The sequence below is a fragment of the Zingiber officinale genome, chromosome 8B (assembly GCF_018446385.1).
Source record: "Zingiber officinale cultivar Zhangliang chromosome 8B, Zo_v1.1, whole genome shotgun sequence".
Taxonomy (NCBI): Eukaryota; Viridiplantae; Streptophyta; class Magnoliopsida; order Zingiberales; family Zingiberaceae; genus Zingiber; species Zingiber officinale.
In genome coordinates this window covers 1,723,304-1,749,643 of record NC_056001.1, presented here as the reverse complement: position 1 = coordinate 1,749,643, position 26,340 = coordinate 1,723,304, and the positions used below count along the sequence as shown (strand labels likewise).

Here is a 26,340-nt window from a genome sequence, read left to right as displayed (position 1 = left end):
AGACTTATCCTGTTAGTGAAAATTCCTTGAGATTACCAATGGAAACTCCAAATTGTTCAATAGGAAATAAGTTTCGGCCAACAGCGAGTCATTCTGTGTAAAACTTGCAACCGCTATGTGCCAAGATCATTGTTAATTCCTCTACTTGAGACGTAGACATACTTCCGTAGGATTGGATACAGTGGTGTAGCTAGGATTTTTAACCGATAGGGGTAAATTCAATAAAGTTAAAAAATTAATACAACACTAAATCGAATTATGTAACTCTAAAAACTTGAAAATGCTTAAAAATATAAGATAAAAATTTTCAAAATTCCAAACATTAGTTGAAGTCGATTTTCACAATCCAAAAGTTTAAATTTTGAATTTAAAGAGCTGAAAACCAAATTTAAAAATTTCAACCTTAGCCCTTGGTTTTAGTAGAAACAACAATCCATCGATCCCAAGAGTTTATCTATGATTCAAAGTCGAAAAATCATTTATTATCTTGTTTCCTCATAAAATTTATCATTCCTACATATGAGACATTCTGATCTAAACAACCATCCTATGAGCAACATAATAAAATAAAGTGTATACTTATAACTATCCTTAATTAATGAAACATGAAAAAAAAAGGAACAACCTACTTTTCTTGTTCTTGTTGTGATTGACAGACAAAAGGGAAAATGAACTGCTTGTAAAGGGCTGACGCTAGAAAATCAAATAAAATGCAGGCTGCTACTTTTGAAAAAAATAAAAAAGTAAATGATCTTGTCTGAAATTAGTGAAGAGCTAACTGGGAATGTGACTTTGAGGTTGACCCTGTGAAGACTTCGCTACACTCCGCTCCAGTGAAAACTTCGCTACATTCCGCTCTTAAAAGTAGCAAAGTACCTGGCCAGGGAAGGGGTCTGGCGCTGACCCTCCAACGCTCATGTCAGTCATCGAAATAGTAGTACACCAGAGCAACAAAGGTGTAGACGATAATCACACGTACCTATGCCGATGCATGAACCCCCTAATAGCGTACGTGCATGCTTCCCAATGCACGGACACGCTTTTCCAATTGTCCCATAAAAAGATAAGTCAGAAAAGCATCCCTGACACTTCTCCTTAACAAGGCGTGTAAATCCCTGACATGACAGTAGAAGTTTCCGCTGTATGATTTGCCTATTGACCATGCCTAATTGTTAGTGGCACTAATTTCTAGAAAGATATGATGCGCTGAGCAAGGGGTCTCACTGTTTACACGAGCGGGGGAGTCGCTCGCCGGGATTCCCTTCCTGGTCGTTCAAGGTTGTTCTTCTCCAAGGTTGTTCGGCTTAACAGGTTGTTGATACTTCTTGTAAAACTTAAGCCGCATGAATTCTAGATAATCAAAATAAGAATTTGAATAGGAAAAATAAGAACATGTGAGTATGTATCTTCGTTTCATCAAAAACATGTCATAAGAAAAATAAGTACATAAATAAATACGACAAGGAACTTGATTGAAGAGTTATCTCTGTCTTTAGCGTCATTCAGAAATAATCCCTGTGGAGGAAGATGCAGCGGAAAGAAAAGAAAGGTCTTCCAAGGAGCTTAGGAGTGACGTCGCCGAAAAGCTTTAGGTCAATGGGGAACCAAAAGCTCTGTCAAAAATTTCATCCTAAACCCTTGGAGACCAACCCTATATATAGTGGACATCTATTATCAACCCAAAGATAATAATAGATGTGAGACTGTAAGTCCATATATATACTGAATATATATTATCATCATATAGATAATAATACATGCGGGACTATAGGTTCTATACATACAAGTTCTACATCCAACAACCGAAACCTAATAAACATAAGTTAGAACACTTTAATAGGTTCGGTTTGTACTCATATGCACAACTTACAATTAAGCCCACCAATTAGAGATAATAACCAACAGTTGTTCCTCATCAGCCGGACAGGTGATCCGATCAGCTTGGTCCTCACTCAGTCATCACAATAGCGAACATCTGTTCTTCTCTCTTTAGTCGTCCAGTTGTCGTGGCGCTACCTGTCGTCCGACCGGAGAAGCGATCTGATCGGATAAGCCTTCGGGCGGCACCTTGATCTTGGACCTCCCTTTCGTTGAGTGGGTGATCATGCCCGACTGGACCTTTCACGCCGATCGGCCTTTTGCGGCCCGCTCGGCCAACCTTGGTGACCTGGTGATTCTATTCCTTTGACCGCCTTGACTTTGACGTCCAATGTTGGTTGTTTTCCCCACTTTTGACTCGTCCTTGGTGGACCCCTTTTACCACTGCATTAGTGAAGACATGGAGGAAGAAGCAAAAGACAGCTTTACCTTCTTCATTAGCAATCTCGACTAGCTTAATGAACTCGACAACGACATAAATAGAGCAAAGCAAGACAAAATAGGTTTATTCTTACAATGCCAACAAAATCCTAGGAAACATGAGAAGAGCAAGAAGATGCAAGGGCTGCTCTTGTTGTTAGAAGAGGGTAGCTGTTGATAGATGTTGTGTTTCCTACTTGTCGGAGAAGAGAAAGGAGAAGAAAATAGAGCTCTTATGTTCGAGAAGTGGAGAGAAAAAATTACAGGTTTACTGCAGTAGGAGAAATGAAGGAAATAGGGAAGAAGAGAAAGCGAAAAATAAAAGAGAGAGATGAGCAAAGGCATGGTGTTGGAGTATGGCATGGTGGAGGTTGTTGCGTGTGTAGGGAGAAAAAATGAAAGAGAAGTTTCCTTAAAAATACTTTAATTCATTTTTAACCGATCGAGCTCGTTTAAATCTTAAACTTTGTTCGGCGATAACTTAGTTAAATCAACTCCAAATCAATCCCGATTTGAATCAACATAATTTTTATCTCCACGCCTATTTGTTGGATTTAGTTTGAATCCAATCCGATTTTAATTTAACGCTTTTACTTCGTGTTATACGATTTAATTCATCTGTTTATTGTCATATATTCTATTTTTTAAAATTCAATACTTAACATTCCTTAATGTTCCAAGTTGTAATATTTCCTAGTAAAAGTGGTACCAATTGATAACTTAGGTCGAAAACTTTCCAAATATATGATCAATTTTAGTTTTCTAACCATGAGATGATGAATCAGTATGTCAAATTGACTGGCCCCCACGGGCTGGATCAGCTGGTAAGTGGCCTGGAGTTTGCTCAAATGGTCGCAGGGTCGAAGGTCGCCAGTTGCACACAAGAATAAAATCTTGGTCTGCTGGCCTAAAATTCCTGAGACCCCCAGTCCACTTACCCGCCCAGTTTAACCGTGATTTACTCCCTCTGAAATCCTGTGGGGCCGGGCTCAGGGGGCCGCTGGGGTGGCGGTTCCACCTTTTTGCTCAAGTATGTCAAATTGACTGTAAGAGTTTGATATTATTTTTTTTAAATAAATCTACGAGGTGGTCGCACCCCCTCGTCCCTATGTGGCTACACCACTGACAGGATACTATATCAAAATCTACTAAATACTTCAAAACCATAATCTGTAATGTCCTATTCAATAAGAGCTTCAACTTGTTTCAAAGAACTTTAATAGCTTCAGCAAAATGTCAACAAGAGCCATTCATCTTCTTTCATCATGACGTAGGGAAATTTGCTATGTTGTCTGCAGTTGTTGATAGATATAATTGTCAGGATGATATGGAAATATTTTTAAGCAAATCTCTTCAACACCTCTGCCTTCAGAAAAATTGCTTCAAGATCTTTACCCTTAGCATTATCTTTTCCCTCGCCATTTAGCTTAAAGGCGAATAACTTCTATTGTGCCTCATCCATGCTGTATAAAGTTGGGATGGTAAAATAATATCCCTTTAGTTCTCCGGAAGCAATGAATCAGAACTGTCCAAAAGAGTAGTTTTGAGCTGACTTGCTAAACAAACGGATCCTTCCAAGCTACCGGTGAGTCAAGAATAAGGTCGGGCACCTGGGTGGGAGTAACACCAAATACCATCAAATATAAAAAAAATTATACCGATATAAAATATTTTCCTCGTTTATTAATGATCTTGGTAAAGTTTACTGTTTTCAAAACAAGGTGCATAATAACATTAAAAAATTGGATGTCATTTCAGCAAAGCCTAATATTGATAGGCACCAAGGTTTCAAGTCATGCATTGCTTACCATGATAAGATGGATCCTCAAGGTTTTCATTGGATACGAATGGCTACTTGTGGAGTATCACTGGTGGCAGGATTCAGGACGACAAGATCCAGATAACGCCAACAGTGTCACTTGTGGCATGTGTGACACCACAGCTAATACTTGTCATTTAAATCTACACCAAACCCTGTCAATTTTATGACATTTAAATTAGTAAGGCATGGTTCTCAGGTGTTACATGTGGAACAATTGTGGTTCATTCAATTTAGAGTTGAAGTTCTACTAACCTACGATTGGCTCAAAGTCGAACAAGAACTGGAACCTCGATGTGGACCTTACAGAAACGCTCCAGGATGGATAGACCCAGAGAACAATGATACCGACTATTCCAATAATGTCACTTGTGGAATGTTCAACACCACAACCAATCCTGGTCATGTCACTTTCATGTGAGCATGCAACTTCTTATTTCTGGTCACTTGTTTTATATCTCGAGACAAAAATTCTCATATCCAGTATAGGAATTCATAATAATTAAGGGATACTTGTCTCCGGGATATGATGGAAAGATATTAAGTTATCACTATTCATAGTTTGATTTCCAATTATGTATGTATAAGAATTGGTTTTTATTAATTAAGGGATGTTGGACTTCTGAGTCGTCCATCGTAAGCTCTTCCAGATGTACTCTAATTAACGACTGATGGGAAACTTTAATTTTATGAAATTGAGTTGGTCGTTTGAGGTTTGACATTATCTGATCTGAATAATCATTATTTTTTTTTATCACCATTAAGAGTATCAAATGCAAAAGTTGTTGTTGGACCATGATAGTATGTAAATAACGAGATTTCTCAATTTACCTGTTCTTAATATTTTGAACGCCATTGTTTTTGGCATGAAATATTAATTTTTGTGAAGTGTGCGGATTACTAATTTGAGTTAACTAAGAGCATGACATTGAAATTGGCAAATTGACATAAGACGACTGTACTTCCCTCTAGCATCCTTATTATTATGTTAGGTCAATATTAAAAAGGTAAATCATAGATGATTATTAATTTTTAGAATAATGACTAGCGTATGAGAGAGATATTTACCTTGACTATGTCAAAATTTAAATCCCAAATTTTAAGTTGACTGGACCGTCCCGAGAGAAAGAGTAAGTAAGTTATATATTATAGGGTAGAAGATATTAAATATTTTTTGAAAAGTTGAATTTTCAAAAATAAAAATTTCTAAACAATTGATTTATTGTCTTATTTAATATCTCTACTAAATTCTTACATTTTTCAGTTAACTATGTGCTATTGGAGTTAATATTCATAAAACTCAAATCTTGTCATTTTAATTTTCAAATGTTCGAATAATTATCATCTAGAATAATCTTATTGAAATAATTAATAGGTAAACATTGAGATATTAAAAAAAAGTCCTTCTATCAACATCCATGTCGTAGAACAAGACGAAGATGAATAAAAGATGTTAACCTCAATTAAAGATGATGTTAAGAGTGGACAAATCATGTGGGTCGAAAAAGAAGGATTGGAACAGTGAAATTACCTTAATGCCCCAATCTTCAATTCTTCACAATAAATATATTTTCATCAAGGAACTAAGATTATATTTAAATAAATTCAAGGAGTTTTTTTAATAAAAAAAATTATTAATTGTTAGCTTAGCATTGACATCAGCATAGACTTTCTCAGATATTTTTTACAATTGATAATTTTAAAATACTATTTCATTAATATTAAATTACTATAAAATATTATTCAGGATTACTGAATAGTTTAGATAATAACTTAAAGGGAAACTAATATATTTTATCCTAAGAGCATTTTCCTAACAAAATAAAATTCATAAATGATATTTTAAAATTAATAAGATTTTAAACGGTAATTTTTTTTAATTGAAACAAAGCAAATATAAACTTTATAATGTGTGTATTTTTATTTTAAATTTTATTTATTAAAAAATTATAAATTATAAATATTAAAATTGAATAAAGTTGAAATTTACATAAAATATATATATTATTATTATTTATTTTAAATAATAATTTTTTAAATTAGGTAAATAAAATTAAAATTTAATTTATTTAAGGTAGAATAAAAATAAAAATAAATATGTGGATAATAACATCCATAAATAAGGTTAAAGTGCATGTGGAAAGAATGAATATATTAATATAATAAGTATGTATCAATCCTATGTTTTTTTTTTTTTTCCGAATTGGTGGTATTATAATTTATAACCAATCCGGATGCTCTGTCTGTCCTTTCTCTTTCCCCGTCTCGTCTAGGAATCGTTGAGATGAGCGCCATCGCAGCGGCAACTCTGTTGAAACTTAGCCCTCATCGTCTCCTCTTCCTCTCCTCTTTGCTCTTGGGTTTGAGTTACTTCTTGGACCTCAGATGCAGAGCGCAGACACAGACACTGGCTGACCATGAAGGTAAATCACTGCACTGCCTTCACTTTGATTTCTTCTTCTTCTTTTTTTTTTTTTTTTGGTTTTTCGTTTAAGGACTTACTTGAGGTTTTTCAAAGCTTAGCCTTGTTCTTCTCCTTCCTTCGGTTTTTGATTGTCAATGTCCGGAGTCTATAAGATAAAGACTCCTTTTCTTCTTCTGCATATTTCTCACTTTTTCTGTGACATTTTGGTATTCTAATGCTTTCCCTAATTTTTTGATCCAACGTTCTCTGAAAGCCCTCAAAGTGAAAAAATGATGGATTTATCGAAAAAAAATTTCCCTTTTTCTTTTGATGTGTGTTTCCTCGATCAGTACACTTCGATTTTTTTCCCGGATAGTTCAAAAATATGTTAATATTTTCAAACTGTTTAATATAAAAAAAATAACTTGGACTTTTATACAGTGGCGTCAACATCTGTGTCTTTCCAAATACTAAAAGGAATCGCGTTACCCGAGATGTAGGCACGGCTCTGGCCTATATAATATAAAATAATATAACATAGATATATTTTTGAAACATAATATTGAATAGTCTAATAATTTTTAAAATAAATTGTCTTTATAAATGAGTCCATTTATGATAACTCTTTATGTGTTTGAGCTTATATTGTGTCACTATTAAGACTTTATCTTTATTAATAAATTTTAAGATATATATTACGAGGTAGTGTTTAATAAGGGCAGTGACCAAAAATCTTTTGTTGACCTTTGGATAACTTACCAGTTCAGCTTTTTTTTTTTATTATTATTATCATTTATTTTTAGTTGGGACTATGTATCTAACTTATTTCTACTCATTGATGTCAGTCATAATAGTGATTATATTATGGACCGGTATCGGTGAGAAGTAGGAACTGAAGAGAAGATAAGAAGAACAAATTATTGTTTTCTAGATTTTTTTTAAAAAAAAATATTTAATAATCGAAGATAATTTTTTAAATAGCTAAATACATATTTTTAAAGACGTCAGACAAATAAAAGAAATAAATCATAATATAAACTACAATTTTTAATGTATAAAGAAAAGAAAGAAATTCTAAAAGAAAAGAAAATTATTAACACACTCACAATTTTAAAATTTCTAAATGGACTCAAAAAAATATAAAAAATAAAAATTACCAAAAATACTTAAAATATCAAAAATACCTTGAATATCAAAAATATGAAAATTATCAAAAAAAAATAATAATAAAAATTTGTGGATCCTCTTGCATTGGTAGTCCTAGGTTGAAAGTGTTGGATCAAGTGGATCGGTTAGAAGGGGTGAATAGCCTGCAAAACAAGTTAGAACCTTCTCTTGCTTTCTAACTTAGCAAGGACACACAATTAATTAATAATAAACAATACCATAAAAAAGTAAACTAAGGAGGCAGGATTTATTTGGTTACAACATTAGTGATTGTTAATTCAAGCAGTTGAAAGCACTAAAAGAAAGCTCCTTCTTTGATAACAGTCGAAGGTGAAGAGGCCCCATATAGCGGTTAGAAGTTCAGAAATGAAGTACAGAAATTGAATATTTAGTGTGTTGTTGAACTCCTAGCTCGAGGGTGTTATTTATAGTGTTCTGGTCACAAGTGACGGTTGATACTTGGCATTGGAGGCGCCTTGGATGACGCCTACAATGTCATCCAAGGCGCGCCCATGTGGATAAAAATTTATCCACGTTGTAACAGCTACGCAATGTCTTTGCGGCATTGAAGGCGCCTCAGCTACTGTTCATCGGAGGCACCTCCAGTCCATCGAAAGCGCCTCAAGCCTCATTTGCGGCAGCTCATCTGCTATGCATCCGAGGTGCCTCCAGTCCAATCTGAGGCGCCTTGAGCACTGTCGAATGGTTAATCTCAGCATTGACCATTCTTTTTCTTGTGCTTGCTTGGGTGATGTTCGGTTCGTCTAGAGTTGAGGTCACCTGTATCCCATTCCGATCTTCTCCTCGAGTAAGCTTCCTTCTTGTTTTCTCGTTCCTCGGACACTCCACGCTTGTCCTTCTTGCTCCACCATGTACTCTTCCACAATTCCTCGTCCCTTGGATGCACTAAACCTGTTAACTCGCTTTCTATGTCATTCTTCTAGCTCGTTACGTCTTCCGTTTGATTTCCTAAGTCCCTGCACAATTAAACACAAGACATCAAAAACATTGGGCCTAACTTAATTCGGTTGATCATATCAAAATTATTCCGGGATACTTACAAAAAGAACTCATCCTCGAGTTTATAGCATTTTCAGGTGGTTGCCCAGGAAGAAGATCATCTGGTACCAAATCGGTAAAATCCACTAGCAATTGTTGGGCTTTGGGAATTCTCGTTGATCCGTTGACGAGCACGATATCGTGGATGATGATTTTACCCATTTTCACATCCCTCAAGCACTTCTTGTATTCAACAATTGGTATCATTAGAGGATTTGATTCTTTATTTTGTTCTTGATCAGATTCCTCAGTAAGATGAACTAGGTCATCACCATTATTTTCTTCCTCTATTAATTCTAGATCATCACATGTCCTCTATGCACGCTGCCAACAAAAAGTTTAGAAGAAGCTAGACTAGGAAGAGGTGGTCTAGCCATCTTAGAATTAATGTAATATGCGGGATGAGGAGGCAAATTTGACCTCGGAACAAGGCCAATTTGCTGGTGGATATCTTCCATAGTTGGTACTCCATAAGGAAGATCTTTTGGAATAATTCAGCATAGTCTAAAAATATTTGTTGCACCTCGCCAATTCCGTCATCATTGTATATCAGTTCGCAAATCTCTTCGGTCTTGCCTTCTAGGTCTTTCTCAGATGGTCTACAATCAATTGCTTGATATAATTTGATAAAAGGTTCAAAATTACCTTGCTGGATAGAGAACATGAATTCAGAACGAATAAAAGATCATCATCAAACACTTCGTCCGCTCCATAATCATCATATACTAGCTCGCTAATCACCTCGGTCTCATCTCTCACATCTTTCTCAATCAACAAATTCTCACGAATGATTAAAGTCTTAGGGTATCACCATAAAGTAGCTTGTCAACTTCTTCTTCTGAATCACCTTCAAATCTGTCAAGGTCATCTTGGGCATCGAGGCTATCATTCTCCATGAAAAAACTTAATCGTCCTTGGAATGAAGTTTAAGTACACCCAAAAGGAAGAAAGTGATCTTTCATCTTTTTTTCATCTTCTCCCAATCCTTAATCTTGGTTTTGCCTTATCGGTCTCGTGAGCGCCGCAAGTGCTCTCACCATGCCGATTCTTGACCCTTGAGTCTGATGGCAATCAACTTCAGCTTCATTCGATCTAGAACTTACTTATAGTCGAGGGTCCGCTCCACTTTGTTGATCCAATCAATAAAATTCTTTGTTTGTGACTTACCAAAAAATTCAGGTAGATCAACTCGACATCCAATGTCTCCATGTTGATTCTCTATATCACATATCTCACGATCTTCAAGATTTTGTATCGCTGCCGCTACACGCTGGGTTAAACTTGACTCTGTAAATCCTCAATCTCGTCTTGGGTGCTACGAGGTGCAAGGCTTCCTCAACCGGAACCTACTTGGCATGATCACGACAATGACGATATTTTATTAGATCTGATGTTTGACTTTTTCATTTAGAATCTGCAAGCTCTGACTGACGCTGGTAGGATAGTAAATATCCCACGAGTTGACGAGAAGGGAGAATCAAGGAGAAGGTAAGAAGAGAAAACCATCGTCCTCTAGATTTTTTGAAAAAGGGACATTTTATTTATTAACCAATGATAATTCGTCAAACAACTAAAGACATATTTATATAAACTTTCCCTAAGATCCAAATAAAGGAAATAAATCATAATATATAGACTAGAATTTCTATCTAATAAAGAAAGGGAAAAAATTCTAAAAGAAAGGGAAAATTATTAATATATTCATAATCTTAAAATTCCTAAACAGACTCAAAATATAAAAAAACAAAAAAACAAAAATTACAAAAAAATATCAAAAATACTTTGAATGCTAAAAATGTGAAAATGGTAAAAAATAATAATAAAATTTGCGGATCCAATTGCATCACTAATCCTGGGTGACTGACTCGACCCTATGAAAATTTACTACCTGTTATCAGGATAAATTGAGAAGCGCTCACATATAACCAGGGGTGGATCCAGGATTTTAGGTTTTGGGGCCACATATTAAATGACAGGGCGGTTGGATTATCCTCCCATTGGAAAATCTACAAGAACTTTGTTAAAAAAAATATGGCTACAATTAATAAACCAACTTAAATGTAGACAGGTAGTTAAAGAAAGATTTTTGAGTCATCTAATATACAAAAGGGCTACTACATCTCCAAAAGTTACCCATAACTACAAGGGTAATCTACATGCTTTTCCTTAGAATGTGTGATCTTCGAATATGAGAGGTTCAATTCACAACTAGAAACTTCGGAACAAATCGAAACATCTTTAAAAACAAGGCGTTAAGATAACCCATGTATGGTGACTATTAATATTCTTAAATGACTTCTAGATTAAAAAAAAAAGATATAGTTAATATTAGTTGCACTCTCTAATCAAGAATAGATCAAGAGATGACTACTCAAGGTATTTGCAATATATGACTAACTATAATTTGAGTAGAAATAAAAAAGATCAATGAAGATTGAGATCCCATCAACAACTAAAAGATAAAAGTGATATTGTCCATAGCAAAGGCCAAGTCCAAAAATGATCCATCTAGATAATTTCAAATAAATGCTTAACTGAGCATAACACCAAGAGCATATGTCATTCCATTCCTACACTATTAGTTTATTGCCTCAGTGTAAACACGCAAGTAAATAGCACCTCTTCAAGTAAGAAGGCACAACATCTTGTATGCATCCATGAAGCGTGAGTTGAAGTGAACAAAAAATATATCTGCTTAAAAAGCTCTATTTTTACTCTTAGAACCTGTAAATGTCCATGATCAATGAGGATCGGGCAAGGATTCAGTAAGATCATCGCTAGAAATCACGGGGAAGACCTTCGCATCCTTGCCAACATTGCACCGTAAATAAATCGATACCAATTAGATGGCTGCTGGAAAGAGCTCATGCAAGCCCAAAGACAACACCGTCCACATGCGCTATCAAATTGATTTGTTCAAGAAGTCACAAGGCAGAAACTGTTGCGAGCAAAGAGGGTGATCAAGAAAAATTCTGATTTATGGGTCTCGAACCTGCGGGAGGAAGAGAGGGCAAGGGATTCAGGGATGGAAGCGTTGATGAAGAAGGCGTGGATGAGACTCTAGTATGCGGTGAGCGGTGGGTAGTCAAGGCCCCAATAGGAGAGGTTTTTTGTGACGGTGTTGCGATACCACTCAATGGTCGACGTGCAGAGAGTGATCTTCATCCAGTGCCTCTGGGCCTCATAGTCCCCGTACATGGGTGGTGTTCCTTGGCCAAAAAATCGAAACTTTATGGGAGGAATAAATCTAAATTTCAGGTTCCTTGCTTGCCGTGGAGTGCGGAGGGAGGAGGGCAAAGGGCATAGTTGAGGAAGAGACGAACGTTTAAGGTTTGTCCATGTAAATCCGGCCCTGCAGAGGACGACCTATCAATCCAATGTTGTTAGATGAACCATCAATTAAGCGAAATCCAGTTCACTTTAAACAAATATAGTATTGCCATCTTCACATGCTATTGTCATCTCCATCATTTCCGACATGCATGGATACCTAAACCAAAGCACTAAGTGCTACAAGTTTCATACTTGCACGAAGAAATGATAAGATCCTTTAATGGATCTATTCAAATAAATCCTTTAACTTTATTTCCTTTAAATTTTAGACCTTTTCTTTTCTCTTCTAGATAAGTTTTAATAAGACATTTTCTCTTGAAAATGTATTTTTATTTTATTTTTCTTTTAAATATTTTCTTTTGAAAAAGTAGTTTAGGTCTCTATTTAAAGAGACGTTATGTAATTTTGGAAGATAAGTAATTTTCCTTTTAATTAATCAATTTCGTTTGATTATTGGAGGTCGATCCCCTCGAAGCGATCACCCTATCCCCCTTTTCCCTTTCTCTTTCGATTTTTTCACGTGATAGGCCCCCGGGTTCCTATCAACTTGGTATCAGAGCACGTTCACTTCATCTTCGCCCTATATTATCTTGCAGCAACTTCAACAAGCGCATGGTCTTGACCCAACTTCAAGAGAAGAAAATTCACTCTGACATGACGACCGGAGGATCTCATCCTGACGCCAAATAGGCTCTGGAATTTGAAGCTAAGCACGAGACAAGGATGGATAAGCTCGAAAAAACTATGTCATCGTTGGTCACAATAGTGCAAGAATTGAAGGATCGTTTAGAAGCAGATTCCAGCTCAAGCATACTAATCAAAAGGGGAATAAATCAGCAGTCTCAACGACAATAATATGACCAAGGAGCAAACTCAAATGAAGATCGAGAGCACAACCATCTGTTGGAACCCCGAGGTTGTTTTGGTGTGATCAACAAGTTAAGTTAGGTCCTGCGTTGTTTCTAACCTTGTGTCTAAGTGTGCAGGAGCTTAGGAGCACAGGTACTCGAGCGGAAGACGCAGCTAGCGAGAAGGACGGCACGCGGTGCGTCCGAGGGACGAGGTGCTGCGGAAGAGTACACCGGCGGACGAGAAGGAAGTGCGCGCGGTGGTTCCGAGGTACGAAAGCCGGAGCGGAAGATTGCTCGGGGAGCAAGAGACGCAGCTAGCACGAAGGTCGGCACGGGGTGCGACCGAGGGACAAGTCTCAGATGGAAGTACCTGGTGGACGAGAAGGGACACGCTGCAATTCCGAGGGACGAGAAGCCGAGGAAGCACGCTCGAGAAGACCGGAAGATGGGTTCGGGTGAGTCCTATTCCGGATGTCGAGATCACCAAGCAAGCGGAGCCGGAAGACCGGACCGAGGCGAGTTGAACCGGAGAAGAGAGCACGGACCAAAAGTCATCAGGGTTGACTTTCCAGGCGCCCGGAGCTGTCCGGCGCCTGTCCGGGCGCCGGAGCCGTCCGGGCGCCAAGTGATTTTTCCGGATCGAGCTTTGACTCGATCCAACCATTGGGGGATAAATTTTACCCCCTCCGGAATCCTTCCAGGCGCCCCGACCAAGGCTATAAATATAGCCTTGGTCCAGAAGCTTTTCAACAATCACGATCATTCTATTTCCAAATACTTGTATGCTTTAGTTGTAGTTAAGCTTCTCTTTTCTGTGCCTAAATGCTGTAAGAGGCTTCTCCGCCTGAAGGAGTTTTTGAGCTTAATCTTCCTTGGATTAACAACCACATCGGTTGTAACCAAGTAAACATCTGATGCCTCGTCTTTTCTTTTATGCTTTTATTTATCTGCTTAATTCATTTTACAAGTGTTAGCTTAATCGTTCGAGGAAGGGTTGTTTGTTTTTAATTGATAGGTTATTTACCAACCCTTCTAGCCGGCCCAACGGTCCTACACACGTATGAAGGTGGAATTTCCTCGCTGGGAGAACAACGATCCGATTGGATGGATTTCAAGGGCTGAAAAATATTTTCGCTTCCACAGTACATCGGACAATGCAAAGGTAGAACTAGCATCTATAAACCTCGAAGGTGATGCCATCCAATGGTATGACTGGCTTGAAGCATGCCATGGGCCTCCAAAATGGGAGGAATTCAAAGAAGAACTCATCAATCGATTTGGTCGCTCCGGTTATGAGAATGTTGATGGAGAATTGGCCAAAATTCGACAGACTTCAACCGTACTAGAGTACCAAGGACGATTCGAGCGACTCTTTAATCAAACTCGTGATTGGTCAGAAAAGCAACTATTGGGCACTTTTATTGAAGGACTTTACCTTGATATACGACGAGAAGTAAAAATGAATCAACCCCGCACCATGAAGGCTGCCTTATCCTTTGCACGACTACAAGAAGAGAAGATCAATGAGGAAGGAAGAAGAAATAACAAGGTAATTCATGAAAACCCATCACATTATTCAACACCCCGTAGATTGACAAAAGAAGAGATCAAGGAAAGGATGACAAAGGGATTATGCTGACATTGCGATGAAAAAAGGCACCGTGGTCATCAATGCATGCAAAAGAGGATACTAATGATTGAACCAATAGAGAACTATAAGGAAGAAGATGATTTTGATGAAGGTGAAACATAAGATAATATCAACGAAGTACAAGATGACTCCATAGCAATATTAGTACATGCCTTAGAAGGATTACAAACTCCGCAAACAATGAAGGTAAAAGGATTCATTAAAAAGCAACCGATAATGATACTTATAAATTCAGGAAGCACCAACAATTTTCTAGACTCAACCTTAGCAAGAAGGCTTAAACAAAAAATAGAGCGAGCATCTACATTTGATGTTAAGGTGGCGGATGGAAGATCACTTACAAGTCCAGGAAAATGCGAAGGTATTAAAATTTTCTTACCAAATTATGAATTAATCACAAATCTCTTTCTTCTACCCCTGGATCGATGTAATGTTGTACTTGGAGCACAATGGTTGAGAACATTAGGAGACATAATATGGAATTTCTCTCAACTAACAATGCGCTTCCAAGATCAAGGAAAAGAAGTTTGCATCAGAGGCAAGAGACAAGATACTATCACATCAATCAGTAGTTATCAGGCAAAGCGGTTATTAAAAAAAGATTGCTCTATTTTTCTCATGCAACTCTCGATAAAAAAGGATCCTAAAGGTATCTCATATACCCCTCCAGAATTAGAGGCACTTCTTTCAAAATTTTCTATGATATTTGTTGAGCCAAAGGGACTTCTTCCATCACATTCACATGATCATCGTATACCTCTAATACCGGGGAGTGTACCAACAAATGTTAGGCCTTATCGCTACCCTTACATACAGAATGAGGTAATTGAGAAGATGGTACAAGAGATGCTTCAAGCTGGTATTGTTCGTCCAAGTGTAAGCCCGTATTCTTCTCCAGTACTGTTTGTGCGAAAGAAAGACGGAAGCTGGCGAATGTGTGTAGATTATCGGGCACTCAATAAAATTACAGTGAAAGATAAGTACCCCATCCCCATCATTGATAAATTCCTTGATGAATTAGGAGGTTCCTCATTCTTCTTAAAATTAAATCTTCGCTCAGGCTTTCATCAGATAAGGATCTATTAGACGGACATTCCAAAAACAATCTTTCGGACTCATGATGGTCATTATGAATTTTTAGTCATGCCTTTCGATTTAACTAATTCACCTTCTACATTCCAAAGTTTGATGAACGATATCTTCAGGCCTTATCTCCGCAAGTTTGTTTTGATTTTCTTTGATGATAACCTTGTTTATAGTTCATCATTCGAAGATCATTTGCATCACCTTTATAAAGTACTCACTCTTTTACGTGAGCATTCTCTTTTTGTGAAAAGACTTGTTGCTTATCGCTTGGAGTTTCCACACGATTCTAAAATACACCCTGTATTTCATGTGTCTTGTTTAAAGAAGAAATTAGGCGATAAATTTACTCCTCAGCAACACCTTCCTGAAGTGAATTTAGATGGTGAAGTTAAATTTCAACCTTATGCTATTTTAGAAAGGAGACTTGTGAAGAAAAACAATCAAGTAACGGTTGAGCTATTAATTCAATGGGACAATTTTTCTATTGATGATACAACATGGGAACTATATGATACCATTCAAGAAAAATTTTCAGAGTTTATTGATAAACAACCTTGAGGACAAGGTTGTTTTGAAGGGCGGTGGAATGATAAGATCCTTTAATGGATCTATTCAAATAAATCCTTTAACTTTATTTCCTTTAAGTTTTAGACTTTTTCTTTTCTCTTCTAGATAAGTTTTAATAAGACATTTTCTCTGGAAAATGTATTTTTATTTTTTTTTTCTTTTAAACATTTTCTTTTGAAAAGGTAGTTTAGGTCTCTATTTAAAGAGACGTTATGTAATTTTGGAAGACAAGTAATTTCCCTTTTAATTAATCAATTTCGTTTGATTATTGGAGGCCGATCCCCTCGAAGCAATCACCCTATCCCCCTTTTTCCTTTCTCTTTCGATTTTTTCACGTGATAGGCCCCCGGGTTCCTATCAAGAAATGAGCTCTAGGTCTAAGGCCTTTGTCACTTCTGTTTAATCTTTATCATTAAACTAATTTATTATTGTGATCACATGGGTTCCTAGATTCACGAGACATAGAAGCAGCCCCTAGGGCTTGATGCAATACTAAGCAGTAGGATAGACTTACCTGCAATGACAGTTTAATTCTCATACAGAGTCATTCATATGTCTATGGTATTGGAACTAGTTGTGATATTAAGCCGTCCGTCAAAACTCATAATGCTTTCTGAATTTATCTTTATAGTCGATAAAAAATGTCTGTGAAATCAAATTGATCTTTAGGATTAGTCAGATCTACAAGTAGAATACTTGAATTATAATAAAAAACAACATAAAAGCATGGTCTTTCTTCCTAAAGTTTACTGTTTTAGTATTTTCGAAGCAGGTACCTAGCATTAAAAAATTGGATGTCATATCAGCGAAGTGTAAGATTGAGAGTCACAGATTTTCCTTCTTTCGGATGGAAAAGATCCCTTGGGAAAGGTAAGAAAAATGAAAGAAAAAATAAAAATAATCTCTTGGAAAAAAAAAGGAAGACCAAGGAAAAAACTATTGAAGCAGAGGATGTCCACTCCAAGGGGCTGCAAGAGGTGAGCTCGCAGATGCGAGCTGTAAAAATATAAAAAAGTTTATTATAATTTATTTTTTTTTAAAATAAATAATTTATTTTAAAATATTTTTTATTTCTGTCTTTCTAAATTATACACTATTTAAAATAATAAAAATGAATCCCTAGGTTTTCATTGAATACGTAAGGCTATTGCATCGAGTTACACAAGGTCGGGGTAACTTATCTAGAAGGCTTTGGATAACCGCATCCTGCTATTTAAATATTTCAACATTTTTTATTTTTGTAAGAAATGAATTAGGTCGTAAATTCATTTATAATCATTTCAAATAATAGAAAACCCTTAAAAGAAAACTAAGAAAATGTTTTCTATTGTTTTAATTGTCCCTTTTATAAATGTCCCAAGGTTATGTGTTGTCCTACCGTTAGCATTTCACTAGGAACAATGCCAAGTAATAATTGGTGGCCTCTCTAATAATAGTTATTCAAGCTTATCAAATTGGCTTATAGTAATAATATATGTTCTGCTGTGACCTGGTGGACTTGTTTTAATGTTAATCTCTCATTTGTTTTCAAATTTTAACTCTACACTGAAGTTTGTCAAATATTTGCCAATTTTATGGGATTTAAATTAGCAAGTCAATTGTGGATCATTTAATATACAGTTAGAGTTCTACGAAGGATTGGCTCAAAGTTGAACTGGAACTTCGGTAGGAACCCTTGTGGAAGGGCTCCAATACAGCAAGACCCAGATAACGGGAATTTGGTCAACAATGTCACTTGTGGCCTATGTAACAACACAACCAATACTTGTCAAGTGACTTCCATGTAAGCAACTTCCGATTTCTGGTCACTTTTACTTAGAGGTGATATACTATATTGTAATGAAAATTTTATATCATACTATATGCTGATCGAAAAATTTGATTTTTGAAAAATATATATCGATATCGTACCAAAATTTTTAGTACGGTTAAATTTCATACTATTCATATCAAAATTATTCGGTATTTTGATATTTTCGATATACCACAATTATAAAAAAATATTTATCATAAATCACTAGTGGTGTTGGATTTCGAAAAGTAACACCACTGTTGTTGGTTTTCAAAAATCAAGTGGCGCTGGATTTCGAAATCCAACATACAATGGTGTTAGTTTGTAAAATTCAACACCACTAAATAATTTATAAAAAAAATATTTGATATTTTAGTATACTGAAAAATAATAATTCTTATAGTGATATTGATATCAAAAAATTCAGTATGATATAATATTGTACTAAAATTTTATTGAAATTTTTTGTATGAATGATATATATCGATATGGTATATACGATATATCAAAATTATAGGTATTTTAACCATCTCTATTTTTACTTGCTTTAATATCTCTCGAGATAAAAACTATCTTATCTAGCATGGGAATTCATGATTAAGGGGTGCTTGTCATCATGCTTTTATTCATGGCCTCATTGGAATTAATGATAAGACTATTAATAATATAAATGTACAAATTGGCTCCTTTTCTAATAGCTCAAGATTGTGTGACTAATTGTCGGCCAATCAACTTTAACAAAGACAATAAAAAACCTCGGTAACTTTTGGTTCCACCTAGTGTTAATTAAAGTTCAATTGACAAATTTGTTTATTTCTTTTTCAGCCTTCTTAAGGGGCAGAATTTGACTGGAGAGCTGCCGGCTGAGTTTGCCAACCTTACTTCCTTGAACACACTGTGAGTCACTGCAGTAATTAACTAATGCCTTGTTTTTTTCTGAATGATAAAGCCATAGCTCACTTGTATTTAGCAGAGATCTTACAAGGAACTATCTGAATGGAACTATCCCAGTTAAATGGGGAACCCTTCGCCTCACCAATCTGTAATTTATATACCTTTACACTCTTCTTCCATTTCTTTTTCTGATATGCATGAGGGTTCTTTTGTAACAAAAGATTTACAGGTCTCTTTCGGGAAATCGGATATCTGGGAGCATCCCTGAAGAGCTTGGAAATATTGCATCACTCACAGAGCTGTACATTCCTTTGTCCTCCGCCATAATTTTCTTTTCTTCTATAATATTTTATGGTACTAATTAAATAAACATATATTACTTGTGATAGGGTATTAGAAGCAAACTTTCTAGAAGGCTCAATTCCTGAATCCCTTGGCAAGCTCAGTAATTTGACTCGCTTGTAAGATGGATACACGCACTCTGTCACTAGTTTTGATCTATATATATATTCAATGTAACTTGATTCGTGCTTTTGTGTTCGTTACAGATTGCTTTCATCAAATAATCTGACAGGGGAATTACCAGAATCACTTGGCAATCTCCACAACTTAAAAGACTTGTATGTTACATCTCGTGTATCTTATCGATATAGAAGTATTTTTTTTCTGCTAAAAAACATGAAACTCTAGCTGAGCAAGTTAAGCATTGAACATTCATCTGCAAACTTAACAACATACTTGTGTGACAATATTTTGTCATAAGTATTCATAAATAAAAGCCTAGCAAGCTACACATTAATTGCACATTCATCTACAAACTTAATAAGTTAATGTGTAGATTTTTGTCATTAGTATTCAACCTTATTGATTAAAACAAGTTACCATGGTAAATATGAAGCAATCCTCCTTATTCCTGCAGTATAAACAAGTTACCATGGTTTATGATTTATCTTCATAAATCAATCTGCATAAAGGAGTTTATTTGAAGTGTCAAACAGAGCATTTTTGCTTGAGCCAATGAAATTTAACAGTCTAGTTGCACTGCATGCTTAAACCTTTTGCTTTTCTTTTCCCAGTAGAATAGATGGGAATCCAATTTCTGGCAGAATACCAAGTTTCATTGGTAACTGGACAAATCTTAAACGCTTGTAAGTCGTTAATCACTGCTATTCTAGACCAAATGTTAATCATTATTAAATTTCATTATGAACAAGTTGGATACTCGAACCATGTGTGCTAGTGACATGCAAGGGACGTCTATGGAAGGTTCTTTTCCTCGCAACTTCTCTGGACTGGAATCAATTACTGAACTGTAAGAACAATTAGTTAGTATTTCAATCTGCTTGAAGTGGTTTAAGACATATTTGAAATTTATTTGCTGCAAATCCAGGAGGGTGACTGACTGGAAAGGGGGAGATGGACAGTTTCCTCAACTGCAGAATATGACTCAAATGAAGGAATTGTAAGTTAGCCACCAAATATCATCAGTGAAGTAGCTTCTATTTGAATGTATATTGGTATAAATATACATATCTTTGCTTTATTGACTGTTATTTCATATAGGGTTCTTAGGAACCTGTCAATATCCGGTGAAATTCCTGATTATATTGGAACAATGAAAAGTCTAAAAACTTTGTAAGATTTTCTCTCATTGGAAGCTCTACCGGTTTCATTAACAAGTTCAATAATCAACATGATGTTAATCTTGCTTTTACTTGCCAAATTAATTCCTCAGAGATTTAAGCTTTAACAACTTGACCGGGCAAATCCCAAATAGCTTTGACCCACGAGGAAAGTTACGATTTATGTAAGTGTAGCAGTTATAGACACTATTTGTCGTTGTGTTACATCTCTGCACCAGTAATAATTTTGCAGATCTCACATCCATTTAATATGTTCAGGTATCTGACCAATAACAAGCTCAGTGGAAGTATTCCATCATGGATTTTGTCAAGCAGGAAAAATTTGTATGTCTGCTCTCAGTTAGATCACTAATCCATCTGACTAGAAGAATGAACTTTTGCATGACAAACATCAAGCTTATAAGGTCTTCTATTGCAGGGATGTCTCTTATAATTCTTTTAATGGATCTCCACCAACATCCTGCCAGCCACGAGATGGAGTGTAAGATTCAATAATTATCTATTAAACTGTTTATAGCTCTTAAAACTTGTTCCACTAAGAATTTAACTTTTGGTATGCAGAAACCTGGTTTCAAGTTTTTCTACAAATGAAAACTTGTAAGCTTTCGATACTTGCTTCTTGCTTTTTCCTCATAGGTTGAGAAGAATAAGATTTAGCGTATAGATAAACAAAAAGAGACTCATTATATATCCCATTTGTGATTTGTCTTCTGACATATGGCATAATTGCTAAATTTCCCTTATGGAACTAAATCGTATTTATAATATTAATTCTTACCTTTTGGCCTCAAACTAGATTATAGATGTTATGTTTAGGTTGTTAGACAAAGCAGGAATCCCAAAGAGATGACAGAAATACAACAAAAATTCAGCGGTTGAGAAACTTTGATATTGCAACCTCTATGTTGGTGATGTTCTTCAAAAGAATACTTTAATTAAATTGTTTATACTTCCGAACTGAATTGTTGTGTGTTCCCACCTGCGCGCGTGTGTGAGTATAACTGTGTATGTAGTGAAGTTAGTTTATCAATTATATGTTTTTTATCTTATTGTCCTTTTGTTCATTGCAAAACCCTAAACTTTAAGCTATGATACTTTCGATATTATTTCAACAAATTTTTTGCTTAGATAGTAGTTTTATTGTATCTTGAAAAGATATGTGTTTGCTCTTGATAAAGAGTTAATGTTGGGATAAACACCGAATTCGATGCTATTATGTGAGGGAAAGAGTTGCCCGAGAATTTTTTTTATAATATTAGAAAGATGTTGCTAAAACATAGGATAACCTATCTTCTGAATCAATGTGTTATGATAAAAAGAGATGTAGAAACACAAAGTGACCATCTAGGTAAAAAAACATTGTTTTAACAAGTAATTGGTTTGGTTGCTGGCCAACTTTGTGGTTTGGACAGGGGACTTACTTGCATACCAATAGGCCCAAACGGTCTATCTAGGCATTTTAGGCGGTCTAGGTGAGGTAGACCAATAATAGACAGCTCCTATTTTTTTTTTTAAAAAAGATCCATTTGTTAGAATCGTTTCATTTGGATAATCAAAAGTTAAAACTCCAATATAATCAATAGCTCCTACCTCACACCTTTGTTTGATCGGCACCCCTTTGCTGCCCCTCCAACTTGGAACTTCTCTTATGGTATAAATCCTACATCAGAGGTGCTCCTTTCCTCTAAATGTGTGGGTGTATCAACTTTTTGACACTACTTAGCATGAATGTTTAATGGTTCAGCTTTTCCAGAAATGTATTATATTTTATTTCTAAGTACCTTTGTGCTCTCAATGAAACATGCAGTGCCGTAGGCAAAGAGATAGATTGACAAAAGTTATGGTTAGAAATGTCTAAACTTCACCAATGAAACACATGCTTTTGATTTGAGAATAATAAACTTAAATAAAGGGGTCAAACTGAGATAAAAAAGAAGAATATGGGCTAAGTGCGAACAATTTAATCGAATTGTGCAATTGAATTGTGGAATCTCACACCAAAGGTTTATGCTTTGTATGGTTTTACAGGATACTCTCATGCTTAAGGAAGAATCTCCCTTGCTCAGGGAAATCAAGAAGTAGGTATATGAGCTTTTAAAGGATTGCCATAAAATTGAGATATAATTCAAGTTAATAGAGTTAATGATAAATATTGGCATTGATTTCACATGATTCTTATCTCCCATCATTTTGCAGATTGTGAGTTATTCATTAACTGTGGTGGTAAGAAAGTGACTATTGACAGGCATGAATACCAAGATGATTCATTTGACAGAATGGATCACTCAACCTATCGTGAGAGCAACAATGGAGCATGGGCATACAGCAATACTGGTGATTTTATCGGAAATGAGGACACATCTTTTATTGCACATAATTCTTCAATCCTGAATATGAGTAATCCTGAATTATACACGACAGCTCGGCTTAGTCCTCTTTCCATGAAATACTATGGTCTATGCCTACAGAAAGGGAGCTACACAGTGAGACTCCATTTTGCTGAGATTATGTTCACTGATGACCAAACATATGCTAGTGTGGGAAGACGTTTGTTTGATGTATCAATCCAGGTGATTGATTTTTTGGCCTATAATTAATTCTTGTTGTTTTTTCTTACAAGATATTCACAATACTTTAACAATCCTTTTCTTTGAAAAGTCTTTGATGTGTTAACTCATCGATTAACCAGATAGATAATACTCTAAACGTCGCAGGGCCAAAAAGTTCTGCAGGATTTCAACATTGCAAAAGAAGCTCATGGAACTGGCAAGGTGCTTATTAAAAACTTCACTACTTGGGTTAACGACACACTGGAGATTCACTTTCAGTGGGGTGGCAAGGGAACAAACAGCATCCCTGTGAGAGGTGTATACGGACCTCTGATCTCAGCCATTTCTATCACTCCGAGTAAGTTTTTTGAAATCATATTTGATTTTCCATTAATATCTTGCTTGATAATAATAAATTATGTTGCGTTTTGTAGATTTTAAGGCAGATTGCAAGGATAAAAGCAAGCTATCTGTTGGGGTCATTGTGGGCATTGTTGTAACATCTTGTTTGGTACTCATTCTTGCCTTAAACATCATTTGGTTTTACTTCATCATGAAAGACCCTCAAGACAATGGTAAGCTATAGTTTTAATTTTCTATAAGCATGTCCCGAATTAAAGACTCGCATTAAAAGAAAGAGTTGTTCATGGGATCTTTGCTTAGTTAAACACTAACGATCATGCAGAATTCAAAGGCCTCGAGCTGCAAACTGGTTACTTCACCCTGAAACAGATTAAAGCTGCTACTAGGAATTTTGATCCTGAAAATAAGATAGGTGAAGGCGGGTTTGGTCCAGTGTACAAGGTATAAATATATTTGCAAATTGGACTTTTTTTATTAATCTAAATTGTGACAAATGCATTGGTTTCTCTTGTAGTATTTCAACTTTAAATTATTTGCAATATCATGTTTAGTGGTTATTTTTAATTTTGACTGTCTCAGGGTGTAGTGTCAGATGGTTCCATGATAGCTGTCAAGCAACTTTCTTCCAAATCTAGACAAGGGAACCGTGAATTTGTCAATGAAATAGGAATGATATCAGCTTTACAACATCCAAATCTAGTGAAGCTCTATGGTTGTTGTATAGAAGCAAATCAATTATTGCTTATCTACGAATACATGGAGAATAATTCTCTCGCTCGTGCTTTATTTGGTATGTGTTTATTTAGTTGCACAAATAGATTGCTGGAAATGTGCTCTTGGTTCCGTCTATAACATTTACTTCACAAATCATTTGTAAAAGATGCAAGGTTAAACCTGGGTTTTAATAGGTCCACCGAAATATCGTCTCAATCTAGAATGGCAAACAAGACGCAATATTTGCATAGGGATAGCGAGAGGATTGTCATATTTTCACGAGGAGTCAAGGCTGAAGATTGTTCACCGAGACATCAAGGCGACAAACATTCTACTAGATAAAGATCTCAATGCAAAAATTTCGGACTTTGGTTTGGCCAAACTTGATGAAGAAGAAAACACTCATATCAGCACAAGAATAGCAGGGACAATGTGCGTTGTATTATTGATTTATTCGTACTATTACTTTTCTTAAAATGCATATTTGAAGAACTAATCCAACATTTATCTAACTAGGATCTTGCTCAAGATGAAATATCCAATGTATGCAATTAAATTAAGAAAATACACATATCATATGTTGATAATGGAATTTAATGGCATAGGTCTATTGAGAGAGTTACATTTTTGAAATGAAGGTATCATATTGAGTTGTTATTATTGTTCTGAATTAGCAAAGGCACTATTTGTGCAATTCAACCGGATGTAAACTTTGTGACTCTTGCAGAGGTTACATGGCTCCAGAGTATGCAATGAGAGGTCGCTTGACATACAAAGCAGATGTATATAGTTTTGGGGTGGTGACACTAGAACTTGTCAGTGGAATGAGCAATAACACTAATTATAGGCCTGAGGAGGAATTTGTTTATCTTCTTGATTGGGTAAGGAGAAGTATTTCATTTTCTTTTCATTGATGTGAGATCTTTTCTGATAGATCACTAATTCCTAGTCATAACCAAATTTGCTCTGTATGATGAGTTTGGTTAAAAAATCTTATTAGAACACTTTCAGATTTTTAGAAAAAGACTTCAAAAGTTGAAAAGAGACCGAAAACAAATATTTAGATTTATTTGTTCAAGGATTAGTTTGAACCAAACTATTTAGGAACAAATAAAGTGATTTAGTGTTCAATCACTATACAAATATTTTATTTCTTGCAATTTTTGGACAGACATGCTCGTAATTAGTTTCTCGTTTAATTTGCACTGGTCAATTAAACATCTAATTAACCATGGTTGTAGGTATCAAACAATGTGCAAGTCAATGCAGTTATACAGATCTTGCTTACTTTCTAACTTTTCCCTCTTTTTAGAAAACTGCGTTGTCATTTTCATTTCCATTAAAGTTGGGCTCCTTTTCATCTAAATTGTTTGATACATGAGTACAAATTCTAACTGGAATCTTCTCATTTCTTTTTCAAACCAAGGAAAAAAAATCTACCAAGCAATAGACTGTTCTGTTATTGAATCTTACTGGATCTCAATAATCTATTCCATTCTGCAGGCTTATGTTTTGCAAGAGCAGGAAAATTTGCTTGAATTAGTTGACCAAAGCCTTGGCTCCAACTACTCTAAGGAGGAAGCACTGCAAATGTTGGAACTGTCTCTTGTTTGCACCAACCCTTCCCCAACCCTCAGGCCTGCAATGTCATCTGTGGTAAGCATGCTTGAAGGCAAGATGCCGGTGAAGGTCATGCCGGCAAATCGAGCAGCTTCAACGGCCGACAACGTGAGGTTCAAAACTTTGGAGATGGTCTCCCATGACAGCCAAACATAGAGCTCCGTCGTAGGCCCATCATTGATTCCTCTATCTCAGCATCAAGTGGCAAGAACTCACAGGCAAAAACAAGTCACCCTCTGCTTCACTACGCAGATTAGGGTGAAGAAATGATGCTTTCATAAGGATCACGTTCAAACACTCATGTAAATGCTTATAAAGAAATGTGTTATTTTTTATCTTGAAGAATAATTGCAATCGTTTAAGTAAATTCAGCCCTAGAAACTGCAACTATAAAACTCAGTAAAGTCTGTACACTGTTTAGCAAACCTACTTATGTTTTTTATAGTATCATTTCATTCTCAGTATTAATACAGAAGTGTTTGATTTTGTTGATGTCTGTTTCATTCACTGGCAATGAACAAGTCTTCACT

The 26,340-nt window shown here is 35.8% G+C and overlaps 1 protein-coding gene across 5 annotated transcripts; it reads left to right on the top strand.

Moving 5' to 3' along the window:
* Positions 1-6,343: 6,343 nt before the first annotated feature.
* LOC122017352 (probable LRR receptor-like serine/threonine-protein kinase At1g53440) lies at positions 6,344-26,302 on the top strand. Of its 5 annotated transcripts, none has more exons than XM_042574938.1 (24): positions 6,345-6,540; positions 17,856-18,018; positions 18,853-18,924; positions 19,001-19,069; positions 19,151-19,222; positions 19,311-19,382; positions 19,470-19,541; positions 20,001-20,069; positions 20,162-20,233; positions 20,312-20,383; positions 20,485-20,556; positions 20,657-20,728; positions 20,823-20,888; positions 20,983-21,045; positions 21,126-21,161; positions 22,593-22,642; positions 22,761-23,134; positions 23,279-23,471; positions 23,548-23,688; positions 23,799-23,917; positions 24,056-24,266; positions 24,385-24,622; positions 24,918-25,071; positions 25,694-26,302. In XM_042574938.1, the coding sequence occupies exons 1-24, from the start codon at positions 6,402-6,404 to the stop codon at positions 25,964-25,966; spliced, it is 2,934 nt and encodes a 977-aa protein (XP_042430872.1). In that variant the 5' UTR covers positions 6,345-6,401; the 3' UTR covers positions 25,967-26,302. The 5 variants fall into 5 exon arrangements, with proteins under 5 accessions (XP_042430875.1, XP_042430872.1, XP_042430871.1 ...); XM_042574937.1 differs by having other exon boundaries at positions 19,998-20,069; XM_042574939.1 differs by having other exon boundaries at positions 19,998-20,069; positions 22,593-22,646; positions 22,810-23,134.
* Positions 26,303-26,340: the final 38 nt, after the last annotated feature.

Coding starts and splice junctions, on each gene's coding strand:
- LOC122017352 (XM_042574937.1), top strand. CDS start 6,402: ATGAGCGCCATCGCAGCGGCAACTCTGTTGAAACTTAGCCCTCATCGT. Junction 20,889..20,982: donor TTGTCAAGCAGGAAAAATTT/GTATGTCTGCTC, acceptor CTTCTATTGCAG/GGATGTCTCTTATAATTCTT. Junction 25,072..25,693: donor TTGTTTATCTTCTTGATTGG/GTAAGGAGAAGT, acceptor TCCATTCTGCAG/GCTTATGTTTTGCAAGAGCA.